This window comes from Coregonus lavaretus, assembly GCF_964263955.1.
Source record: "Coregonus lavaretus genome assembly, chromosome: 26".
NCBI lineage: Eukaryota > Metazoa > Chordata > Actinopteri > Salmoniformes > Salmonidae > Coregonus > Coregonus lavaretus.
Window position 1 is genome coordinate 2,946,426 of NC_140013.1, and position 24,844 is coordinate 2,971,269.

At 41.7% G+C, this 24,844-nt stretch overlaps 1 protein-coding gene across 1 annotated transcript in view; it reads left to right on the top strand.

Moving 5' to 3' along the window:
• LOC311102137 (DISP complex protein LRCH3-like) overlaps positions 1 to 24,844 on the top strand; it is a 65,290-nt gene that overhangs the window by 15,408 nt on the left and 25,038 nt on the right. The window contains exons 2-6 of the mRNA XM_084143369.1: positions 10,598 to 10,742; positions 22,791 to 22,917; positions 23,134 to 23,239; positions 24,295 to 24,431; positions 24,630 to 24,739. Of these exons, the coding sequence (XP_083999495.1) occupies positions 10,598 to 10,742; positions 22,791 to 22,917; positions 23,134 to 23,239; positions 24,295 to 24,431; positions 24,630 to 24,739 (625 nt within the window). The remainder of the gene's footprint in view (positions 1 to 10,597; positions 10,743 to 22,790; positions 22,918 to 23,133; positions 23,240 to 24,294; positions 24,432 to 24,629; positions 24,740 to 24,844) is intronic.

Genomic DNA, 24,844 nt, shown 5'->3' on the forward strand with positions numbered 1-24,844 from the left:
TAATATGGAGTTGGTCCCCCCTTTGCTGCTATAACTGCCTCCACTCCTCTGGTAAGGCTTTCCACTAGATGTTGGAAAATTTCTGCGGGGACTTGCTTCCATTCAGCCACGAGCATTAGTGAGGTCAGGCACTGATGTTGGGCGATCAGGCATGGCTCGCAGTCAGCGTTCCAATTAATCCTAAATGTCTTTGATGTGGTTGAGGTCAGGGCTCTGTGCAGGCCAGTCAAGTTCTTCCACACCGATCTCGACAAACCATTTCTGTATGGACCTCGCTTTGTGCACGGGGGCATTGTCATGCTGAAACAGGAAAGGGCCTTTCCCAAACTGTTGCCACAAAGTTGAAAGCACAGAATCTTCTAGAATGTAATTGTATGTTGCCACTTAAGATTTCCCCTCTCTGGTACTAAGGGGTCTAGCCTGAAACATGAAAAACATCCCCAGACCATTATTCCTCCTCCACCAAAATGTATAGTTGGCACTATGCATTGGGGCATGTAGCGTTCTCCTGGCATCCGCCAAACCCAGATTAGTCCGTCGGACTGCCAGATGGTGAAGCGTGATTCATCACTCCAGAGTCCAATGGCGGTGAGCTTTACACCACTCCAGCTGACGCTTGGCGTTGCGCATGGTGACCTTAGGCTTGTGTGCAGCTGCTCGGCCATGGAAATCAATTTTATGAAGCTCCCGACTAACAGTTATTGTGCTGACGTTGCTTTCAGAGGCAGTTTGGAACTCTGTATCGTGAGTCTTGCAACCAAAGACAAATCATTTTTACACGCTTCAGCACTCGGCGGTCCCATTCTGTGAGCTTGTGTGGCCTACCACTTCGCGGCTGAGCTGTTGTTGATCCACTTCACAATAACAGCACTTACAGTTGACCGGGGCAGCTCTAGCAGGACAGAAATTTGACTAACTTTCTTGTTGGAAAGGTGGCATCCTATTACGGTGCCACGTTGAAAGTCACAGAGCTCTTCAGTAAGGCCATTCTACTGCCAATGTTTGTCTATGGAGATTGCATGGCGGTGTGCTTGATTTTATACACCTGCAGCAACGGATGTGGCTGAAATAGCCGAATTTACTAATTTGAAGAGGTGTCCAGATACTTTTGTATATATAGTGTACATCTGACATCTAGCTCAACAAATCAGCTACTGATCCAGCTAATATGTTTTCAGCTTTGATGTCATTGATAAAAAAGGGTTAAGTTAGGCTTACATGAAAACCAATGGAATATACGGGACAACACTACGATTCATTATGTATTTGTCTTTATTATAGATCCCCATTAGCTGCTGCCACTCTTCCTGGGGTCCAGCAAAATTAAAAACATTACAATACATTCACAACAGATTTCACAACACATTAAGTGTGTGCCCTCAGGCCCCTACCATACTACCACGTATCTACAACACAAAATCCATGTGTATAGTGCGTATGTTATCGTGTGTGTATGTATGTGCTGTTCCATAAGGTGTCTTTTTATCTGTTTTTATGAATCTATTTTTACTGCTTACATGAGTTACTTGATGTGGAATAAAGTTCCATGTAGTCATGGCTCTGTATGGTACTGTGCACCTCCCATAGTCTGTTCTGGACTTGGGGACTGTGAAGAGACCTCTGGTGGCATGTCTTGTGGGTGTCCGAGCTCTGTGCCAGTAGTTCAAACAGACAGCTCGGTGCATTCAACATGTCAATACCTCTCACAAATAAAAGTAGTGATGAAGTCAATCTCTCCTCCACTTTGAGCCTGGAGAGATTGACATGCATATTATTGTTAGCTCTCTGTGTGCATCCAAGGGCTAGCCGTGCTGCCCTGTGCTGAGCCAATTGGCACCTGACCACACAACTGAACAGTAGTCCAGGTGCGACAAAACTATGGCCTGTATGACCTGTCTTGTTGATAGTGCTGTTAAGAAGGCAGAGAAGGGCTTTATTATGGACTGACTTCTCCCCATCTTAGCTACTGTTGTATCATTATGTTTTGACCATTACAGTTTACAATCCAGGGTTACTCCAAACAGTTTATTCACCTCAACTTGCTCAATTTCCACATGATTCATTACAAGATTTAGTTGAGGTTTAGGGTTTAGTGAATGATTTGTCCCAAATACAATGCTTTTAGTTTTCAAAATATTTAGGACTAACCTTTTCCCTTGTCACCCATTCTGAAACTAACTGCAGCTCTTTTAATTGTTGCAGTCATTTCAATCGTTGTAATAGCTGACGTGTATAGTGTTGAGTCATCCGCATACATAGACACACTGGCTTTACTCCAGCTGCTCTGGAGAATTCCTAATTCTACCTGGATTATGTTGGAGAGGCTTCCATTAAAGAACACCCTCTGTGTTCTGTTAAGACAGGTAACTCTTTATGCACAGTATAGCAGGGGGTGTAAAGCCCACTCTGCAAATTTCTTGTTAACAAACTATAGTTTTGGCAAGTCGTTTAGGACATCTACTTTGTGCATGACATAAGTAATTTTTCCAACAATTGTTTACAGACAGATTATTTCACTTATAATTCACTGTATCACAATTCCAGTGGGTCAGACGTTTACATACACTAAGTTGACTGTGCCTTTAAACAGCTTGGGAAATTCCAGAAAATGATGTCATGGCTTTAGAAGCTTCTGATAGGCTAATTGACACCAGACATTTTTTTTGTAGACCTCCACAAGTCTGGTTCATCCTTGGGAGCAATTTCCAAACGCCTGAAGGTACCACGTTCATCTGTACAAACAATAGTACGCAAGTATAAAAACCATGGGACCATGCAGCCGTCATACTGCTCAGGAAGGAGACGCATTCTGTCTCCTAGAGATTAACGTACTTTGGTGTGAAAGTGCAAATCAATCCCAGAACAACAGCAAAGGTCCTTGTGAAGATGCTGGAGGAAACAGATATAAAAGTATCTATATCCAGAAAAACTAGTCCTATATCGACATAACCTGAAAGGCTGCTCAGCAAGGAAGAAGCCACTACTCCAAAACCGCCATAAAAAAGCCAGACTACGGTTTGCAACTGCACATGGGGACAAAGATCTTACTTTTTGGAGAAATGTCCTCTGGTCTGATGAAACAAAAATAGAACTGTTTGGCCATAATGACCATCGTTATGTTTGGAGGAAAAAGGGGGTTGCTTGCAAGCCGAAGAACACCATCCCAACCGTGAAGCATGGGGGTGCCAGCATCATGCTGTGGGGGTGCTTTGCTGCAGGAGGGACTGGTGCACTTCACAAAATAGATGGCATCATGAGGAAGGAAAATTATGTGGATATATTGAAGCAACATCTCAAGACATCAGTCAGGAAGTTAAAGCTTGATCGCAAATGGGTCTTCCAAATGGACAATGACCCCAAGCATACTTCCAAAGTTGTGGCAAAATGGCTTATGGACAACAAAGTCAAGGTATTGGAGTGGCCATCACAAAGCCCTGACCTCAATCCTATAGAAAGTTTGTGGGTGTCACATTCGTTGTTTAAAGGATCGGACCAAGGTGCAGCGTGGTATGCGTACATGTTTAATTGATTAAATAAACATTTGACAAAATAACAAAAGCAACTGAACGTGAAGTTCTAAAGGCTAACAGCAACAAGCCTAACCAGAAACAAGATCCCACAACATAGGTAGGCAAAATGGCTGCCTAAGTATGATCCCCAATCAGAGACAACGATGGACAGCTGCCTCTGATTGGGAACCACACCCGGCCAACATAGAAACAGAATAAACTAGATTCTATCCAAATCACACCCTGACCTAACCAAACAGAGAATACAGGTGATCTCTAAGGTCAGGGCGTGACAGTGGGCAGAACTGAAAAAGCGTGTGTGAGCAAGGAGGCCTACAAACCTGACTCAGTTACACCAGCTCTGTCAGGAGGAATGGGCCAAAATTCACCCAACTTATTGTGGGAAGCTTGTGGAAGGCTACCCAAACAGTTTGACCCAAGTTAAACAATTTAAAGGCAATGCTACCAAATACTAATTGAGTGTATGTAAACTTCTGACCCACTGGGAATGTGATGAAATAAATAAAAGCTGAAATCATTCTCTCTACTATTATTCTGACATTTCACATTCTTAAAATAAAGTGGTGATCCTAACTGACCTAAGACAGGGAATTTTTACTAGGATTAAATGTCAGGAATTGTGAAAAACTGAGTTTAAATGTATTTGGCTAAGGTGTATGTAACCTTCCGACTTCAACTGTATGTTTTTCCAGCAGCAGACTATTATCGATAATGTCAAAGGCCGCACTGAAGTCTAACAAAACAGCCCCCACCATCTTTTTATCATTGATTTCTCTCAGCCAATCATCAGTCATTTGTGTAAGTGCTGTGCTTGTTGAATGTCCTCCCCTATAAGTGCGTTGAAAGTCTGTTGTCAATTTGTTTACTGTAAAATAGCATTGTATCTGGTCAAACACAATTTCTCTCCAAAAGTTTACTAAAGGTTGATAACGGTCTGATTGGTCAGCTATTTGAGCCATTAAAGGGGGCTTTACTATTCTTAGGTAGTGGAATGACTTTTGCTTCCCTCCAGGCCTGAGGGCACACACTCTCTAGTAGGCTTGAATTGAAGATATGGCAAATAAGAGTGACAATATCGTCCGCTATTTTCCTCAGTAGTTTTCCATCCAAGTTGCATTTCTGTATTTTCTGTAAATGTTATAACCTTGTATTGCTACCACCGTTTCATCAAAGGTATTGTCTAAGTGAGTTTCAGAGATAGTTAGAATATCAATGTAATCTGTTACTAGCAAATTATTAATTTCATGAACCTTGTTTCTTAAGCTACATATGTGAACGTGGGCTATTTTTAGCACTTTTCTGGGATGCTTGATTGTTTTAATTGCTTTACTGGGAAGCTTAGCATAAGTAGACATGCTCATGCTATTTATGTTAGTGCAGGGTGAGCTGCACACAGTGGACTTCCTACTAGGGCACACCGCCTCAGTGCTAACAGTATAACTCTGGTTCATAGGCACATGATTACTGCATTCAATAGCTTTAGGATCAGCAGAGGCTTTCAAGGCAGTTAGAGGGACATAAATTAGGTTACTTACAATGTGTCTTCCAACGCCACTGGGATAATGTACATTTGCTGAAGCATTATGACAACTCAGCGACACTGTGGTAGGGATTAACTGAGCTGGGCTTGGGTCATTGATAAGTCATTGTCTCAACACAGCCTTATAATGCTGTGAAAGGATCCAGGAACCCAATTGATTTGGGTGGATCCCATCCTCGTTATAATATGAGCTTTGTTTCCAAAAGGTATCAAAATTGTCAATAAATGTTACACCCACAGAGCTGCAATAGTCTTGTAGCCAGTTATGGAGGGCTAAAAGTCTGCTGAAACGTTCAATGCCCCGATTTTAGGGAGGGCAGAGGGCCAGATATTATCGGGCGTTTGTTAGTGTCATGCAGTGACCCAATCAGTTCTTTAATATCCATCTTCAGCTGTTCTGAGCTGCCCTTCATAATGTCATTGAATCCCACATTAACTATGATAGACTCAATTTCCTGATCCTCGTTTAAAATATTTGGGAGCAGCTTATTAATGTCCTGTACTCGTGCTCCTGGATAGCACAACGTTTTTGCTCCAGGGACTGAGACATTTCTCAACATTGAACTGCCCAATACAATGGCCAGAAAAGGAAATGTAGAAATCCGCCCATTCCTACCCCGCTTTATTTTTTCAAAACATTGAACAATGTGTTGATAACTGGTAGAACAAATAAAATAACAAATTCTATATCAAATGGATTGCAAAAATGGATTCAATTTATTTTATATTATTTTATTAGTCACATGCATAGGGTCGCAGATGTAATTGCAGGGTACAGTGAGATTCTTAAGCTCCGAGCTCCAACTGTGCAGGTCAAAAAGAGAAGTGAATGAAACAATAAAAATAACTGTAACAATGATAAATGTCCCATGGGGGGTGGGGACAGGGTAAATGTCCCATGGGGGGGTGGGGATAGGGTAAATGTCCCATGGGGGGGTGGGGACAGGGTAAATGTCCCATGGGGGGGTGGGGACAGGGTAAATGTCCCATGGGGGGGTGGGGACAGGGTAAATGCCCATGGGGGGGTGGGGACAGGGTAAATGTCCCATGGGGGGGTGGGGACAGGGTAAATGTCCCATGGGGGGGTGGGGACAGGGTAAATGTCCCATGGGGGGGTGGGGACAGGGTAAATGTCCCATTGGGGGGGTGGGGACAGGGTAAATGTCCCATTGGGGGGGTGGGGACAGGGTAAATGTCCCATTGGGGGGTGGGGACAGGGTAAATGTCCCATTGGGGGGTGGGGACAGGATAAATGTCCCATTGGGGGGGGGTAGAATGTCCCAAGGGAATGTCCGTAGGAGGAGCAGCAGGGGGGGGAAGTGAGAAGTGAATGAAACAATAATAATAATAATAATTATATAAATAACTAAAATATTCGATTTTCCTTATGCAAAACCATGTCTGAGACTCGGACTATTTTACAATTACATCTAAAACATTTTAAAATGTAATTTGATACATAGGCTTAATTTGCTCATCTATGGTCATAATATTGGGTCAAATGACATTCATTAGACATATGATTCATTATTCATGACAGCTATATAATTGAATGTATTCAATTAATATTTTAGTTCCAAAACAACATAAAAAAACACTTTGAAGCTCGTTTCTGATGCTTCTATATTGCAATAGTCCACACACCATAGAAATACAATGGATTTTACACACCATACTACGATTCCCAGAGTGCATTTCACTTCCCAGGGTGCAATTTTTTGCCTAGGGCTGCTGGCTGGCTACTGCTAGCAAGCCTTTACGAACGCGAAGTAGTCTAAATATATTGCTGTCAAGTTATGAGTGAATTTCACATTACTTCTGGATTCTAATCATATTTTAATGCTCACATTGTCATGCTGAATATATGCTCATGTCATTGTCACTCAAAAATTATTCAAATTTAGTTGATAGAGTAACGACAGCATTACAATGCAAATGTCTTAGTTAAAGTAGTTTGTCATTTTGGAACTAAATGGGTGGACGCCCTAATCAGGTTACGCACCCAATGCTTATGGGACCGGTCAATTTCTCAAAATTAAAATGCTGCAGGTTAAATGTCCGCCGCCACATTTTCATAATGGAAACCTTGATTCTGATGCCTAGTTACCATACCCCTATACATATCTACCTCTATCACTCCAGTATCTCTGCACATTGTAAATATGGTATTGGAACTGACCCTGTATATAGCTTACTTACTTTCGTGTGTTGTTCTTATTTATATATCTTGTGTGTTTTTTGTTTTACCTCATGTTATTAGTACTACATTGATATTGATTTCTGCGTTGTTGGGTTTAGAGCTTGCAAGAAAGGCATTTCACTGTACTTGTGCATATGACATTGAAACTTGAAATCAGCGAAGGGAAGTGAGTAAGTGTGCACACTTTGGGATGAAGGAGAGAGAATTGGTGGTGTCTGGTCGGAAGGAGAGCCTGGCTGGCGTAGGAATCCGACAGTGTTGCCGAGAAAAGCAGCTTCCTGTATCCTGGATCCTCACACAGCTGCAGGGGATAAATATAGACGACTTGGCTGGGAAAGCCATCGGGATACAGCAACACTCACTGCACAGTGTTACTGAACAATATGTGACAGACACACACACTGAAATACTTGCTCGCAGACATTCATCTATAAAAACAGGAGTCGGATATATCCTACAGTTAAATCAACCACAGTTGTACAATAACAAAGCACAACGAGGCCCAAAATTACGTTTGAATCATGAGTAATTGAACGCCCTATTGAGACACGAGAGTTGTCATAATGAAAACCAATGACATGCATGACTGTGTGCACTTAGCAAAGTCAGATCACATATCCAAAACAACGTTTTAGGACTACAACTAGAAAACAAGATACACATGACTCAGATTTAGGCCTCATGTTTTTAGCGGCAGGCTATTTGTTGCTACTTTGTTGCTACTTTTGTTGTTGCGTTTATATTTAGTTCTGTTAGTTATTAGGCAGGAATGTCTCTCTCTGACACACACAGTTAGGAGCACCACATGAAGTTTAGGAGCACTAGAATGTTTATTTTGATTTTTTATTGATTTGTTATACAGTCTATATTGGGCCTATATGATTTCTAGCTTATTTTGAAGCACATGTTGTGCCCTAGAAACTAATATGTAACACTGTAAATACATTAGTTTATTATAACAGCTAAAATGTTGATACGAATCATTGAAATGACAGTCATTTGTGGAATATTAGGTTTCTACATTGTGTAAAAGCACAATTTTCCTATTGAGATGCATTACTTTGAAAGTTGTACACTGTCTCTTTATTTATGAGGACATGCAAGAGATCTGTCGTTCATTCATTGCTATGATCATGATCTCCTGAAGAAGCTTTTCCTTTCTTTCTGTGCCCCCAAATGTTTGGATATACTGGTTACAGGTAGATAGCGAGCTAGCTAGCTAGCTAGCCAATGAGGTAACATGACTGAACAAAGTGTAAACAAATGGTTAACGACGCACAAGTAGTTTTAGAACCGCCCACAACATGGTTTATGAATGTAAAATGCGGTTCTGGTGATCCACTGTAGAAAGATAAAAATTTTGCGCCGGTAATATGTGTCAGATCTTTTGTTCTTTTTGGTGTAGTAATGACGCTAACGATTCTGCACTCACTTTTTTTCTCAAGGGCACTCGGAAACAACAGTACAGTGAAGCCTTATCATTACAACAATTATTATATGGGAGATTTCTTTCCTAGGCGCAATGTGCTCGTAAAATAAAACTCCTGGTCGCACAACAAAATATTTGGTCGCATATGCGACCAAAGTTGTCGCACTTTAGAGCCCTGCGCGCGCGCGCACACACACCGGCCTTCCAAGTGGGCCTGATTATTTAGCTATGCAGCATCATGCTATTATTAGGCTCGTTCGGCATCTCTTATTTAGACAAGCACAAGAAGAGCTGCTTAAAGATACTGCGCCCTTTGATACGACTGGAGGGAGAAGAACGTCCCTTTATCTCTGTCAGCTTGGTGGCTATTTTCAGACGTCACGGGTGTGTGTGACTGTGTGTGATGGTAATGGTATTTTGTGTTGCTGTCTGTAACATAGGCCAACTCGTGTTTACACACCCAACAAAACAAATTTAGTCAGAATTAGTGGTCTATTAAAATACCTGTAGTTATAAAATGAGTACTACTGTAGATGAGAACTAGAGGTGAATGCTGGAGAACTTATCACAGTATTACATCACGATTAGCAGTGGAGAAAATAAAGGCCTACGCTTGGGAATAGGATAGCAAAATCGCCACTCCCCCTTTCCCACCCTCAAAATAATAGCTGGCCTACCCCTACAGTTCCACTCTGTTGGCTTAGCTAGTGACTAGATGCAAGTCAATTCTTGGAACCGTTTTGTAAACTGCTTTAAAATATGGTAAAGTGGTCATAATAACAGTGTTTTTCCCCTATATGCATTTAGCAGCGGCGAAATTGAGGCCGCCACTGCAATTGTTATTTTTTAAAAATAAGGATAGATTTATGCCCCAGAAAGAACCCATCCTCTGCCCCCCTTCACTGTGAAAATGTATCTTTCCAGCTACAGTTCAGGGACGTTTTTTTGTTAGATATTTAGTAGGGATGGGCATTTGAAAGAATGTCTGTTTGAGTACTCTCTCAAAAATCATTTTGAGTACTCTCATGTTAGCGTGAAACAGGGCTGAAGGGGAAAAAAGGTTTGCGGTATTTAGTGTTGTTCCTTTTACTGGTTGTTCTGATACAACTGAAAACAAAATGTAACAATTTTATTGCATTTCACATACTCCACAGGTAATAAGCACATCTTAGAGTTGGACATTTTGACAGTGTTTATAAATGTAACCTGCTAATTGAGTGGACATTTAGTATACTTTTTATTAGATTATTGGCAAACGAATACAAACCTTGAATCATGCCCATTCGTAATATCTAGAAACAATTCTGATTTACACTTTTGAAAGGAACAAAACTAAAATACATATTTGATTAATTAGGGACATTGACCATTTAGGCCTACAGAACACATGGTAAATGTAGCCGCTGTGCAGGGTTTTCCCAAGGACAGTGACTGGGGACACTGCCCTGTAAAGGGTGCCGTCCTTCAGTTGAGATGACAACCGATGTCCTTACAGATCCCATGGCACTTGCCACATTAGTAGGGGTTGGGTTGGGCCCCAATGTCCTGGGTTTTATACATTAGTGCAGACCAAGTTCAAGTAATCACTCCCTGTTTGAGTACGTTTTCTATTTGGTACCTAGTGAATAACACCCTGGCAAGATCCCCAACACAGCCTTTCTTGCCGTCCTGGCCAGTGGCCACCCCCAGGATGGCTGTAAATTAGAATGTGTTCTCAACCAACTTGGTAAAAATAAGGGTCGAAATAGAAAATATCAGTCTGCACTAACTGCCCTAACACTAGGACACCTACAGGTGTGAAAACAAAACCAGCCAACTCACCTGGTCAAATAAAGGGTTGAATAAATGAATTAAATAAACTGTGGCATGACATCTACGTCTCTCTCCCCTTGTTTTAGATCTGTCCCGTAACCGTCTGCCAGAGCTGCCCGTGGAGGTGTGTACGTTTGTCTCTCTGGAACACCTGAACCTCTACCAGAACTGCCTGCGCTCGCTGCCTGAGAGTCTGCTCAATCTCCAGGCCCTCACCTACCTGAACATAAGGTAACGGGCGTGCACACACACACCAGTGGTGTAAAGTACTTAAAGTTGCACTATGCAGAAATTGCTCTGCCATTTCCTGGTTGCTAAAACTCGTTTGCATAATTTCAGTTTATTTGACAAAATAAGCTAGTATAGTGTAGGGCAGGGTTCCCCAGCTGGCGGCCAAATCTGGCCCACCAGCAATATGTTTTGGCCACTCAAATAATATTTTTTGTATTTTTTGTTTTGTTTTATAATAATAATAATAATAATAATAATAATAATAAAAACATCTCGGACCCGAGATGCAAAAAGCCCCAAATGCAATGTCCCAAGAAGGAAGTTAGCCCACCTAAATAATGCAGAAGTTACATTTTAACTTCATTCATGAGAAGAGAGAATGCAGACAGTCAATTTAAAAAGCGGACCATTTTGTGGTGCTGAAATGTAAAGCTGCAACCGCAGCGCAATCAATAGGTGAACAACGCCTGGTGCTGAAAATATAGCTAACTTGTTATGCAAGTGGCGCACAGCAACAGATGTAGAAAACCTACACCAGTAGAGTAATTCATTGCAACAATAATCTTAATTTGACTTAACAAACAACAAGAGGGCTACAGTATAGTGTAGGCCTACAGTGAGGGAAAAAAAAGTATTTGATCCCCTGCTGATTTTGTATGTTTGCCCACTGACAAAGAAATTATCAGTCTATAATTTTAATGGTAGGTTTATTTGAACAGTGAGAGACAGAATAACAACAAAAAAATCCAGAAAAACGCATGTCAAAAATGTTATACATTGATTTGCATTTTAATGAGGGAAATAAGTATTTGACCCCTCTGCAAAACATGACTTAGTACTTGGTGGCAAAACCCTTGTTGGCAATCACAGAGGTCAGATGTTTCTTGTAGTTGGCCACCAGGTTTGCACACATCTCAGGAGGGATTTTGTTCCACTCCTCTTTGCAGATCTTCTCCAAGTCATTAAGGTTTCGAGCCTGACGTTTGACAACTCGTACCTTCAGCTCCCTCCACAGATTTTCTATGGGATTAAGGTCTGGAGACTGGCTAGGCCACTCCAGGACCTTAATGTGCTTCTTCTTGAGCCACTCCTTTGTTGCCTTGGCCGTGTGTTTTGGGTAATTGTCATTCTGGAATACCCATCCACGACCCATTTTCAATGCCCTGGCTGAGGGAAGGAGGTTCTCACCCAAGATTTGACGGTACATGGCCCTGTCCATTGTCCCTTTGATGCTGTGAAGTTGTCCTGTCCCCTTAGCAGAAAAACACCCCCAAAGCATAATGTTTCCACCTCCATGTTTGACGGTGGGGATGGTGTTCTTGGGGTCATAGGCAGCATTCCTCCTCCTCCAAACACGACGAGTTGAGTTGATGCCAAAGAGCTCCATTTTGGTCTCATCTGACCACAACACTTTCACACAGTTCTCCTCTGAATAATTCAGATGTTCATTGGTGAACTTCAGACGGGCCTGTATATGTGCTTTCTTGAGCAGGGGGACCTTGCGGGCGGTGCAGGATTTCAGTCCTTCACGGCGTAGTGTGTTACCAATTGCTTTCTTGGTGACTATGGTCCCAGCTGCCTTGAGATCATTGACAAGATCCTCCCATGTAGTTCTGGGCTGATTCCTCACCGTTCTCATGATTATTGCAACTCCACGAGGTGAGATCTTGTATGGAGCCCCAGGCCGAGGGAGATTGACAGTTCTTTTGTGTTTCTTCCATTTGCGAATAATCGCACCAACTGTTGTCACCTTCTCACCAAGATGCTTGGCGATGGTCTTGTAGCCCATTCCAGCCTTGTGTAGGTCTACAATCTTGTCCCTGACATCCTTGGAGAGCTCTTTGGTCTTGGCCATGGTGGAGAGTTTGGAATCTGATTGATTGCTTCTGTGGACAGGTGTCTTTTATACAGGTAACAAACTGAGAATAGGAGCACTCCCTTTAAGAGTGTGCTCCTAATCCCAGTTTGTTACCTGTATAAAAGACACCTGGGAGCCAGAAATCTTTCTGATTAAGAGGCGGTCAAATACTTATTTCCCTCATTTAAAATGCAAATGAATTTATTTGATATTACACTGAAGATTATGGTCAATGGAACGCCTAAGAAGCCTTACACACCTGAACAGGCTGCTGCGTTTATTGACTCTCTCGGGTAAATAACTTTACACTGCGCCTTTGCAGCGTTGGATGACTTTATTCAAATCTGGTCATGAAGCAGTGATGTGAGTTCTCAAGTGCTCTTATTCAGTAAATGTTGTATTTTCTTTGCTACAGTAACTGCTGCCATAGCTCAGACCTGAGATCTGTGTGAATCTATATTGGTGCCCAGGCTTGGTGTCAATATTCTTTTATTGATTTTAATTTTCTTATGTGTAAATGGTGAGGCTATAGAGTGGTTATGCAGCCTTAAGATTCTACATTGGAGAGTTGAAATCCCCTGCAAGTTAGCTGGCGGGAAAAACCCCTTTGGAACTTCACATGTTTATTTTTCAGGTGTATTATAGTTCGGGTTCAGGATTCAAATAGTCTGTTTAGGCTTGGTGAAAATGGGGAGTTCAACACATGGGGAAAGGTACCACCTTATCTTTGCAGTAGGATTCAGTCTGTATATTGGTTGGTCAAAGTGCAATGGCAGGTAACAGACTGCGTTTATGTACATGGTACATTAGAGGGAGCCATAATCCTATTAAAAGGGTAAGAGTTCTATTTTTTTGAATTGTATGAAAGATACATTTGGTAGTTTTGTTATTAAGGGCAATAATTCATATTTACTTCCCCCCTGCCCACCCCCCTGATTTCCTCACTAAGGTATTTATAGACTTCTCAGAATTAAACTCAGATAATGCTGTGGTTGTTGGAGATTTTAATTGTTTGTTGAACCCCCTTATTGACAAGTTTCCCAGCAGCATAGCTTCACCCTCTCCTCAAGCTTGGTTGCTTAAAGCTATTTGTGATGATCTGGGGTGATGTGACTTTAACATTAATCTGAAGACTTATCTCTAACTAACTATGTTTAATTGTTACCCAATTTAAATTAATCATGTAACAATTAACTAATTAGGATCTGGGGCACCACGAGAGCGGTTCTTTAAAGAGTTACCATCTCCTGAATTAAACTCTAAAAGGTCTTTACCTATCACATCTATAAACAGTCAACTTATTAATCATAACCTCGTATCATATCATCATTCTGAACGTCGTAACCTCCTTGCATCTGCAGAAACACGAGCCTTACTTATGATTCAGTACTACACAAATTGTTTAATTATTTATTTACTAGCTAATTAAATGGGAACACAGGATAAACATACACACTCTGCACCGGTTATTGACTGGAGAAAACAGGTCCCTAGTGGAATGACAACAACATGGCTTGTTAAAGAAGAGAGGAAGAGGAAGAAAGAGAGGGACAGTGACACTTAATCTTGATACATTCAGAAACTACTCTAACCTACAGTAATTACATACTTGGCACACGAACCGCCGCCCGCTTTGAGTAAGAAAACATGGATGTATTTACGTGAAATGTCTTAATTAGCCAGGGATCTCTCGGTGAACCGGGCCGCCTTGGAAAGGGGTTGGGTCTTTCCGCGGCATGCTTGCAAGGCTCTTCTTGTCCAAAATGGTTCATAATGTCTTTCTTCGTAGTTGTCCGGTCTCCAATGATTTGTCATGTAGTCCTGAACAGAACTACATAATTGATTTTCCTTCCCATCGCTCTGGAAGTTGCTTCTTTGAAGATAGGCTAGCCAGCCGTATCGATGGTGGGGTGATTAGAGTAGCGTAATACAATGAGTTGAGCAGAGTAATAGGATGGGCCTACTTAAATTCGCTTTAGAAGATACTTTACTTAGGACAGCTAATCAGTTGTACCAGTGATTTGTCCAGGAGGTGAGTTTTCCTTCTCCACCTCGTGTTGCAATTCAGAATTCTAACCATTTTAAATGTGTAGCTGCCGCTTTCACGTTTTCTGGTCTGATATGTTAATTCATAACCCATCCTTTTATACACTCTGCTCGAAAGGGCCGGTTCCGTCAGGCTGACACGATCTCTGACCTCACTCGGGGGCGAGACTATTTACTGTGCAAAGCTTAAGGAAAACAATTATCTCTTATAGCGTTCTCAAATCACATCCCTATCCCTCTGTGGGTGAGAGGGGGGTCTGGTTGAAGTTATTCATTGGAAACCTGATCTGACCTATTTGGATCCTCACAGGACAGTCATGACAGGGGTATGCTGATGTCTGGAGAACCCAACAGAGAATTGACCTTTTTCTCTGCACCCCATGGATGTCAGACTAGAATAGATTACTTTTTTTATGCCCAGGAAGTCTTTGCAGTCTGTTTTCTCTGCTAATATAGGAAGCATAGTCATATCTGATCACGCTGAGTTGATCCTGGACATAAAACTCAAAGGGACACCCAATCCATCAAGACACTGGAGACTGAATAAAACCATTCTTAAAAACCATACATTTACATCATATTTTATCACAAAGTTTAAAGCATTTTTCTCTAACTCTCAATCCACAGATAACCCCTCGCTTCTTTGGGAAACCTGTAAAGCGTACGCCAGAGGTCTAATTATGTCATACTCAGCCACTAAGAGGCGGAAAAAACTTGAAAAGCAAAAAACATTAGAGGATGAATTGGCAACTAAAGAGAAGGATTACATTAAAATTCCCACTCCTGCCCTATTAAAGGAAATATCAGTCCTTAGATCAACGTTGGACTCTCTCCTAAGAAAATGAGATTTGTCAGGCAAAAGCTTTATGAACATGGCGATAAACCAGGAAAATATTTGGCGTACCTAGCTAAAAAGAAAGCAGACTCCCAGTCAATTGCCAATATTAATGATTCTGATGGCAACCATTTATATGAAAACAAATGGATAAATTTGTCATTTAACAAATGTTATGCAAATATTTATGCCTCAGAATGGACAAATGATGCACCCAAACTAATGGAGGACTTATTTTCTAAGATTGAGCTCCCGACTATTTCAGAGGTCTCTCCATAATGCCCCTATTACCAAAGAAGAGATAATGTTTGCTATTGAGGATCTGCAAAATGGTAGGGCCTCAGGACCGGACAGGTTTTGTAGTGAGTTCTATAAGGAGTTCCAAAGCCTGATCCTTGAGCCATTGCTTGATATGTTTAACCACTCATTTTCAAATGACCACCTCCCTCAAACTCTGAGGGAAGCTAACGATCACTTATTCTCAAAAAGGGAAAATGCCCAGAGTCTTGTTCCTCGTACAGACCTTGTTGCCCTTCTGAACGTGGATAGAAAATTGCTTTCTAAAATCCTAGCCACACAACTAGAGAACTTATTGCAAACTGGCTTCATTTAAGGGCCGTAACTCATGTAATAATGTCAGGCGGCTTCTTAATGTTATTCAAGCCTACCAACAAAGGATACTAAGTTCAAATAACTTATCCACACACAGAGGTACCAGACAGGGCTGTCCTTTGTCCCCTCTCCTATTTGCGCTCGTTATGGAACCGCTGGCAGAGGCCATCAGAGTAACGCCTGCTATACAGGGTCTGCTAATTGTTGATGTTCATCATAAAATAAGCTTGTATGCTGATGATGTTTTGATATTCATCTCTAGCCCCGAGATTTAAATTACATCTCTTGTTAATATTATTGAATTATTCAGTGTATTCTCAGGCTACAAGATTCATTTAAGTAAAACAGAGGCTATGGCACATTCTTAAACAGATCAGTTCTACAAAGTGTGGGAACCTTATTTGAATTACCTAGAACCTGATTTATCAGCTTTCATGCTGCAAGGATTTTCTTAGAATGGTGTTTACTTGTCTCAGGATTACACTGTACGTTCCATGTGTTGGACCTAATTCCTTTATTTAAACTGAGTTTCTGTGTTTAATTTCTGTTTGTTTGTTTAATTTGTATTTTCTTTGTCATTCTTCTTTTATCTTTGTTACCGTATCTCTTAATGTGGGAGAAAATTTGTGAAATTCCAATAAAAATACTACTAACAAATATATAAATAACGGACATATACACACAACTGTGCTACATCGGTGTTGTCAGTACTCTCGTCAATAGCCAGGGATAAATGCTTAGCCTGATTGAACCTCTCCAGAACAATCCTATGCACATCATCCGCCAGTGCATGGACGCGGCGGCCGGCTGTTGACGCAGACGGGGGCACCTGTTTGACAAACGCAATTATGCTATCCATAGACTTGTCGGTAGCCTCCAAAGCTGTCACCATGCACTTTTTAAATACCTCCGCGTCTGTGAAGGGCACGTTGTTTGGTTAGAACCCAGGACACTTTTAGGGAGGCACTTGTGACCTTCTGTTGTTGGGTCAGGCCACGAAGGAGGATTCTGCTTCCGTGTGTTAACGCTTACATTTTTCTGGGTCAGGCCTCTGTCTGGGGCGGGAAGACCACTTTGAAAGTACCATGCTTAGATTCAGTGACGTATGAGATTGAATTCTTCACAAACAAATACAGTTTCGTTGCAAATAAGACACACTGGCTTGGCATTGGAGAACGGTGGTAAGATTAATGCATATCTCTCTGTCTATTCTTCCCTGAAACTTAGATTTTTATTATCCACCTTTTGATACTTTTTGAGTGACATTTCCTCTTGCTAGCAAACTAATTGTTCTGAACGAATGTTGACGTTAAAAAAAGTATTGTAGCCTACAGTAGACCTGTTTTCCCCCACCAATCAACGCACAGCGAAATAGACAAAAATAATAATTGAATAGAAGAGACAATGATTTTATGAGTGTAATCATTATGCTATTGGCATTGAATGTATTATGTACTAGGCAGATGCGTAAAAAATGTTCAATTTGTAGTGTAGGCCTATTGTGCTAATATTATATGCTAGTAATGTTCTGGCCCGCCGACTATTAGCTCAGAAAAAATTTGGCCCGAGGCCAAACCTAGTTGATGAACGAACCCTGGTGTAGAGAATCATTGTACCATCTAAACCACTGTGAAATACACTATATATACAAATGTATGTGGATACCCCTTCAAATGAGTGGATTCGGATATTTCAGCCACACCCGTTGCAGACAGGTGTCTAAAAGCACACAGCCATGTAATCTCCATAGACAAACATTGGCAGTAGAATGGCCTTATTGAAGAAGTCAGTGACTTTGAACGTGGCACCGTCATAGGATGCCACCTTTCCAACAAGTCAGTTTGTAAAATGTCTGCCCTGCTAGAGCTGCCCCGGTCAACTGTAAGTGCTGTTATTGTGAAGTAAAAAACACGAACTAATTGATAGGTCTACCTTTACTTGTTACTTCTGTGAACTTTCATTATCCTCCCTAGTGAGGGAGAGAATTTAGAAAATATCTTAAAGATATGTAGGTTTTTGGTAACAGAATTTCAAGGCACAAGGCAATGTTTCTTAAACTTACAGAAGGCAGAAAAATGTATCCAAAACGAAATATATATGTTGATATTAGTTGACAGGGGTCTTTACTTCAACATTATTGTGTTTTGATGTAGGGCTATTTCATAATACCTTTTTAAGACTTTTTCTGATGTTTTCTAAGACACATTTTCCTTTATGAAGTCGGAAGTTTACATACACTTAGGTTGGAGTCATTAAAACTCGTTTTTCAACCACTCCACAAATTTCTTGTTAACAAACTATAGTTTTGGCAAGTCGGTTAGGACATCTACTTTGTGCATGACACAAGTAATTTTTCTAACAATTGTTTACAGACAGATTTTTTCACTTATAATTCACTGTATCACAATTCCAGTGGGTCAGAAGTTTACATACACTAAGTTGACTGTGCCTTTAAACAGCTTGGAAAATTCCAGAAAATGATGTCATGGCTTTAGAAGCTTCTGATAGGCTAATTGACATAATTTGAGTCAATTGGAGGTGTACCTGTGGATTTATTTCAAGGCCTACCTTCAAACTCAGTGGCTCTTTGCTTGACATCATGGGAAAATCAAAAGAAATCAGCCAAGACCTCAGAAAAAAATGTGTAGACCTCCACAAGTCTGGTTCATCCTTGGGAGCAATTTCCAAACGCCTGAAGGTACCATGTTCATCTGTACAAACAATAGTAGGCAAGTATAAACAACATGGGACCACGCAGCCATCATACCGCTCAGGAAGGAGACACGTTCTGTCTCCTAGAGATGAACGTACTTTGGTGCGAAAAGTGCAAATAAATCCCAGAACAACAGCAAAGGACCTTGTGAAGATGCTGGAGGAAACCGGTACAAAAGTATCTATATCCACAGTAAAACGAGTCCTATATCGACATAACCTGAAAGGCCGCTCAGGAAGGATGAAGCCACTGCTCCAAAACCGCCATAAAAAAAGCCAGACTACGGTTTGCAACTGCACATGGGGACAAAGATCGTACTTTTTGGAGAAATGTCCTCTGGTCTGATGAAACAAAAATAGAACTGTTTGGCCATAATGACCATCGTTATGTTTGGAGGAAAAAGGGGGTAGCTTGCAAGCCGAAGAACACCATCCCAACCGTGAAGCACGGGGGTGGCAGCATCATGCTGTGGGGGTGCTTTGCTGCAGGAGGGACTGGTGCACTTCACAAAATAGATGGCATCATGAGGAAGGAAAATTATGTGGATATATTGAAGCAACATCTCAAGACATCAGTCAGGAAGTTAAAGCTTGGTCACAAATGGGTCTTTCAAATGGGACAATGACCCCAAGCATACTTCCAAAGTTTTGGCAAAATGGCTTAAGGACAACAAATTCAAGGTATTGGAGTGGCCATCACAAAGCCCTGACCTCAATCCTATAGAACATTTGGAGGCAAAACTGAAAAAGCGTGTGCGAGCATGGAGGCCTACAAACCTGACTCAGTTACACCAGCTCTTATTGTGGGAAGCTTGTGGAAGGCTACCCGAAACGTTTGACCCAAGTTAAACAATTTTAAAAGCAATGCTACCAAATACTAATTGAGTGTATGTGAACTTCTGACCCACTGGGAATGTGATGAAAGAAATAAAAGCTGAAATAAATCATTCTCTTCTCACATTTCACATTCTTAAAATAAAGTGGTGATCCTAACTGACCTAAGACAGGGATTCTATACTAGGATTAAATGTCAGGAATTGTGAAAAACTGAGTTTTTAAATGTATTTGGCTAAGGTGTATGTAAACTTCCGACTTCAACTGTATCTGTTAAAGGAAAGGTTCACCCATTTTGAATGTTATATTGTTTTTGTGCATCTCCGAGTAATGTTCTATTGATTCCCTGGGTGATTTGCTTGTTTTCATGTGTATCTTTGAGTAATTGGCGTTCAAGCAGGCAGAAATCCATCCGGTATTACGTAGCACCGTGATAAAGGGATGTAGCAGGGATGTAGCTCAGTTGGTAGAGCATGGCGTTTGCAACGCCAGGGTTGTGTGTTCGATTCCCACAGGGGGACTGTATGAAAAAAATTAATAATGTATGCACTCACTTAACTGTAAGTCGCTCTGGATAAGAGCGTCTGCTAAATGACTAAAATGTAAATGTAAATGTAAATGTAATACGTTTAGGAGCAACAATGGCTCAGCCGCGAAGTGGTAGGCCACACAAGCTCACAGAATGGGACCACCGAGTGCTGATGCGCGTAGCGCATAAAAATCATCTGTCCTCGGTTGCAACACTCACTACTGAGTTCCAAACTGCCTCTGGAAGCAACGTCTGCACAATAACTGTTCGTCGGGAGCTTCATGAAATGGGTTTCCATGGCCAAGCAGCCGCACACAAGCCTAAGTTCACCATGCGCAATTCCAAGCGTTTGCTGGTGTGGTGTAAAGCTCGCCGCCATTGGACTCTGGAGTGATGAATCACGCTTTACCATCTGGCAGTCCAACAGACTAATCTGGGTTTGGCAGATGCCAGGAGAACGCTACCTGCCTCAATGCATAGTGCCAACTGTAAAGTTTGGTGGAGGAGGAATAATGGTCTGGGGCTGTTTTTCATGTTTCGGGCTAGGCCCCTTAGTTCCAGTGAAGGGAAATCTTAACGCGACAGCATACAATGACATTCTAGACGATTCTGTGTTTCCAACTTTGTGGCAACAGTTTGGAGAAGGCCTTTTCCTGATTCAGCATGACATTGCCCCCGTGCACAAAGCGGGGTCCATAAGGAAATGGTTTGTCGAGATCGGTGTGGAAGAACTTGACTGGCCTGCACAGAGCCCTGACCTCAACCCCATCAAACACCTTTGGGATGAATTGGAACGCCGACTGCGAACCAGGCCTAATCGCCCAACATCAGTGCCCGACCTCACTAATGCTCTTGTGGCTGAATGGAAGCAAGTCCCCGCAGCAATGTTCCAACATCTAGTGGAAAGCCTTCCCAGAAGTGTGGACTCTGTTATAGCAGCAAAGGGGGGACCGACTCAATATTAATGCCCATGATTTTTGGAATGAGATGTTTGACAAGCAGGTGTCCACATACTTTTGGTCATCTAGTGTATATTTTCCATAACCAAAAATATTGTTGTTTCAGCTGTTTGAAGCTGGTGTACAAAACCGAAAGTAAGACACAAAAACAACTTGAGGACGGGAATCATATAAATAGCACACTCAGAACATATCTACTGCTTCTTAGACTTACTTTCAAGCAGAAATGGTAGAGCTATAACTCACATTTAATGTGAATTTGGTCAGGTCGTCCAAAAAGTGACATATTGCCACTTTAAGTAATTTTTGGGGGTATCTGTACTTTAGAAAATATGTACTTTTTACTCCCATACATTTTCCCTGACACCCAAAAGCGCTCGTTGCATTTCAATTCAAATCAAATTGTATTTGTCACAAGCGCCAAATACAACAGGTGTAGACCTTACAGTGAAATGCTTACTTACAAGCCCTTAACCAACAATGGAGTTTTAAGAAAGAATACTACAAAAAATAAAATAAAAAGGAACAAATATCTATGCACCTATGAATATAACACGTTGTCATTCCTACTGCCTCTGATCTGACAGAATCACTTAACACAAATACTGTGTTTGTAAATTATGTGGGATTGTCAGTGTGCCCCTGTCTGTCCGTAAATAAAAATAAACAAAAGAACATTGTGCTGTCTGGTATACTTAATTTAAGGAATTTGATGAATGGCTTTTACTTTGTACTTTTATTCAAGTATGACAGTTGAGTACTTTTTCGACCACTGTACTTAAGTACATTTAAAACCAGATACTTTTTAGACTTTTACTTAAGCAGTGCTTTACTGGGTGACACTCACTTTTACTTGAGTCATTTTCTATTACTTTTACTCAAGTATGACAGTTGAGTACTTTTTCCACCACTGACACACACACTCACAGGCCATAGGATACACACACAGTAGAGTAAATACTGATGTACACATCTATTTACAAATTTGACATTACACTTGTACACTTAACCGTAGAAAGACGGCCTATGCATGCATACTACACACACCCGTGTGATGCCTAAAACAGATGGTCTGCATCCCAAAGGTACCCTATTCCCTATATAGTGCCCCGGTCCAGTAGTGCACTAAATAGGGAATAGTGTTCATTCATAAACAAAGATTAAAGCAGTGCTCTGTTTTGGGAATGGAGAAACGTCACAGCAAATCTGATAAACAAACAGGATTGAAAGATATATGGTCTGTAACATCAACCTGTTTTGTAGGAAGTATTCCCAGACAATGGCAATAGAATGTCAAGAACGTGGTCCTCTGTAGCTCAATTGGTAGAGCAATGGTGCTTGTAACGCCAGGGTAGTGGGTTCGATCCCCAGGACCACCCATACGTAAACATTTATGCACACATGACTGTAAGTCGCTTTGGATAAAAGCGTCTGCTAAATGGCATATTATATTATTATTATTAACATTGTTGAACATTGTGACTTACTTTGTTTGATAATATTCAACAACATTTGCCATCTTGCAAGTATACATATGAAAACATCCACCATCACAACTATTTGAATTTGAATGGAGACATGAATTTACTAAGGCTTCAGTCAAAAACGTCTCTTACATTTTCTCTCTCCTCTCTCGTCTGTCTTTCTTTCATCCGGATTTCAGTCGAAACCAGTTGTTGACCCTGCCCAGCCCGGTGTGTAGTCTGCCGTTGAAAGTCCTGATCGCCTGTAACAACAAGCTGGTCTCCCTTCCCGAAGAGCTGGGCCAACTACTACAGCTCACAGAACTGGTCAGTACAGGCCAATACAGACAGACATACACAGCTGCGGCTTAATTGGCCGTGGGTATCGGCTGTGTGTTGTTTTAGTGTCAAAACCAACATGTTGATTTGTCAGTTATTGTAGTCTTTGTGTTGTGTCTTTGTGTTGTGTTGTGGTTTGATTACCGTTTAACCAGGGCGTCATCTTCCTCTACTCTCCTTCTCTCTCCTCATCCCCATGTACAGGACGTGAGTTGTAATGAGATCCAGACACTCCCTCCTCAGGTTGGTCGGCTGGACTCGCTGCGAGACCTCAACATCCGCCGCAATCACCTGGCCCGCTTGCCCCCAGGTCAACACACACACTCAACCACCTGGCCCGCGTTGGTCAACACACACACACACACACACACACACAAAACCATCTGGACCACACACATCAGTATATTTTGAATAAAAATGTTGAAGACCACAATTACTGGATTAGATCAATCTGGCGTGTTAGAGCTTGACAACACACACGGGGGGAATTATATTTGTTAAAATGTTACCCAAATTTAACCCCCCTTTTTTTGGCACTAAACTACGTCCATTTACACTGAGTAAACAAAACATTAAGAGCCTCTGCTCTTTTTATGACATGGACTGACCAGGTGAATCCAGGTGAAATCTATGATCCCTTATTAATGTCACTTGTTAAATCCACTTCAATCAGAGTAGGATGAAGGGAAGGAGACATGTTAAAGAAGGATTTTTAAGCCTTGAGACAATTGAGACATGGATTGTGTATGTGTGCCATTGAGGGTGAATGGGCAAACAAAATATTTAAGTGCGTTTTGAACGGGGTATGGTTGGTAGGTAGGTGCCAGGCGTACCGTTTTTTGTGTCAAGAACTGCAATACTGCTGGGTTTTTAACACTCCACAGTTTCCCGTGTGTATCAATGTTCCACCACCCAAAGGACATCCAGCCAACTTGGAGTCAACATGGGCCGGCATCCCTGTGGAACGCTTTCAACACCTTGTAGAGTCCATGCCCTGACGAATTGAGGTTGTTCTGAGGGCAAAACGGGTGGCGCAATATTAAGGTGTTCCTAATGGTTGGTATACTCAGTGTATACTTGCATAATTTTTTTAAAACTGTTACCGGGCTACCTTCAGATGAGTCTTGTGGGCGTCCTAGAGCAAAACACCTTTCCATAGAGGGGTCATATAGTGTGTAGCCCAAACTCTTAGGACGCTACAGACTGAAGTTGGCGGTGGATTGAGACGTTGCCCATGCAAAAAAACAGATGTCTCTAGCTTAAACAGGCTTATTTTTTATGATTATGCTAATTAGATTTCCGCGGGGCGCGGCCATCGACTCTAGGGGATTAAAGTTAAACTGTCTGTATCCTATGTCCATACAGAGCTGTCTGAGTTGCCCCTGGTGCGTCTGGACTTCTCTTGTAACAAGGTGACGTCTATCCCTGTGTGTTACCGCAACCTGCGCCACCTACAGAGCATCGCGCTGGACAACAACCCACTACAGAACCCACCCGCACAGGTAACTCACACGCGCACAGTCTGACTATACAATCACGACTATACAAACACTTTTTGCTCCTAGTCAGTGACTAGGAAACACACAAACTCTCAGCCTGACTATACAATTATGTCCTGCACCACACAAATGTGTTAATATAACCTAGTCAAACTGTTCCTTCTATTGTCTATCATGTGTTTCTTTCCCTATCATTCCCAGATTTGTATAAAGGGGATGATCCATATATTTAAGTACCTGAACAATGAGGCCAGCAAGACTACGCCTGAGCTCCCAGACTACGACAGGAGACCCCTCCCCTTCGGATCCTGGTGAGACACACACACACACACACATACGCTTCCACTGCCAATAATAAGGCAGAGAGGCCAGCCCTGGAAACAGCTGTGTGCAGAGGAACAGCTGGAGAGAGGCAG